General features: G+C 44.9%; 1 protein-coding gene across 1 annotated transcript; it reads left to right on the top strand.

Moving 5' to 3' along the window:
- The first annotated feature begins 1,160 nt into the window (after positions 1 to 1,160).
- Positions 1,161 to 1,799, top strand: DNAJB8 (DnaJ heat shock protein family (Hsp40) member B8). The gene has a single exon (XM_058032254.1). The coding sequence runs from the start codon at positions 1,161 to 1,163 to the stop codon at positions 1,797 to 1,799; it is 639 nt and encodes a 212-aa protein (XP_057888237.1).
- The last annotated feature ends 567 nt before the right edge of the window (positions 1,800 to 2,366 follow it).

The following is a 2,366-nucleotide window of genomic DNA, read 5'->3' as shown; positions in this document are numbered from 1 at the left end:
GCACATAGAAAAGAGGCTAAGGTTGGTAATTTGGGGAATTTAATTTACTACCAACATGAAAATGAGGCTCTTCTGAAAGGGTTAGGCTTGTCTATAATTTCAGAAATATGATGTCCATCTAATCTTGATTTTAGGAAAAAATCCCATTCAGGGTTTAAAAATGGCCACATGGGGAAGTTCCAGTGATTTGCTACCTTCAAAAAAAGGATGTGCAATGTATTTTGAATTTAAATTTTGCTGATGATACCTTCCACCTGCTTTGTCTGGGAGCCTGAAGATCCTGTGTCACTGAATTGCTGTTCCCATGCAGGTTCTTGCTGGCATTGAACTTCCTCTTTCCTCAAGTCTCTCACTCCAGAGCAGATTTTCCAATCCCTTAGTCACATTCTATGGGCTTTCCCTGGGCTTTCTCTGATTTACCCACACTCTTTCTGAACTATGGGTAGCCAAACTGCAGCTTCCCTATAACTGCTGCCATAGGGAATTATGTCCCATGGATAATATGACCTGACTACACCACACTTCCCTGGACTGCACACGAATCCACACTATGTATCTGAGAATCCCACTGCAGGGTGGGTTCAGGCAAAAAGTAATCTGACAAAGTCATAAGGGTGGTAAAACAGTGAAAGACATTGCCCAGGGAAGCTGCAGATGCCCCATCCCTGGAAGTGGTCAAAGCCGGTTTGGTTGGGGCATTAAGCAACCAATTCTAGTGGAAGTAGTCCCTGCCCATGGCAGGGGACAGGGATTAGATGGCCTTTTAAAAAGGTCACTTCCCACCCAAACCATTTCATGATTCTATTGCAGTCCTGCATCACAGCTGTGTCAGCACAGTTACATCCAGCAGCTACAGCATCATGTGCATGATCTACATTTACAAACAGAAGGCCAGTGACAACCAACTCACCCTGGAATGTGGTCAGGACAACAGAGCCAGGATTGGCTGAACCCTCTCTGAGGTCACAATCTCACGGTTTGTGAGCAACAGGTTTGAAAAGAATGTCTGTGGTCAAGCAGCTCTTGCTGTCCTTGCACTGCAGCAGGGCAGAGCAGCTCATGGGGTGGGCTGAACATCTCTCTACCCTCTGCATGCTGATCAGCCTTGGTAGGAGAGAGAAAACCAGGCAGCTTCCAAACAACCCCAGGTGTCCTCTGAGATGGTAGATTACTACAGGGTCCTTGGACTGCAAAAAAATGCCTCACAGGATGCTATCAAGAAATCCTACCACAAACTGGCACTAAAATGGCATCCTGATAAGAATCCCAAAAACAAGGAGGAAGCTGAGAAGAAATTCAAAGAAATTGTTGAAGCATATGAGACTTTGTCCGACCCTCAGAAGCGATTGTTCTATGACAAGTCTCTTGATGAGATCAGAATCCGCAGAGAGAGAACTCCGACGAGTTATAACAGCTTCTTTGACCCTCAACATGGATTCTCCCATCAAGACGAGTTCTTTGGAGGCATGTATCCATTTTCATGTATTTTCTTGAACCCTTTTGACATCAGAATCAATGGTGAGAACTGGCAGACCAGCAGTGGAAGTAGAGGAAGGCCCAGGGAGCCGTTTGTGCAACGGAATTCATTCTGTTCCAGCGGGCACCCCACCACCTTCTTTGCTGAAAACTCATCTGGGCCATATGGTCTCAGAACAGTGATAACCACTACTGAAGTGATCAATGGCAAGACTGTCACCACCCGGAAAATCTTTGAGGATGGGCAGGAGACAAAGGAAGTGGAAGAGGATGGCCAGCTGAAGTCTGTAATAATCAACGGGAGAGACTACCTGAATTCCTAACGTGTCTGCAAGCATTGACTGCAAGCTGTGGGACAGTGCTCTCATAGCTCAACTGATGGGATTTGCTTCAAGAGTATCAATAAATGCTCTTGACACAACCGATGCAGACTTCTCAATGGCTGGGAAAAAATATGTCACAGGTAAAGATACAGTTATGCTAAACTAAAGAGTGTGAGTCCACAAGGCCTCAATGAGGTGCTAGATAGTGATTATTCAGTAAATATGTATCACAGGTACATGTGAAAGCAACCTTGCTGGTTTGCTAAAGAGACCAAGTTGATTAATAGAGCAATAGGAGACAAGCTGATTTGTGGACACGTAAGAGAGCCCTATAACAAGCTATAGGTTCCCCTCCCAGTCCTTGAGATGCCAAAGTTTACCAGCTGGACGAATAAAGCCTTGTGTGACTCTCATACACAACCCTAAGTGAAGAATATCCTTCCTACTTTTGGTGTATGAGAAGATGTATATCCATTGAAAAAAGGTTTTTATACATGGGAAGAAGGTTGGCAGGGGTCAGTGGGACATGGAGAACCTAGAGAAGAGAGAATGGCATAGAAAACAACA

This window comes from Melospiza georgiana, chromosome 11 (assembly GCF_028018845.1).
Source record: "Melospiza georgiana isolate bMelGeo1 chromosome 11, bMelGeo1.pri, whole genome shotgun sequence".
NCBI classification, from domain to species: Eukaryota; Metazoa; Chordata; class Aves; order Passeriformes; family Passerellidae; genus Melospiza; species Melospiza georgiana.
Note: the sequence above shows the minus strand (reverse complement) of the source record. Positions and strands in the feature narration are given on the sequence as shown.

Coding starts and splice junctions, on each gene's coding strand:
- DNAJB8 (XM_058032254.1), top strand. CDS start 1,161: ATGGTAGATTACTACAGGGTCCTTGGACTGCAAAAAAATGCCTCACAG.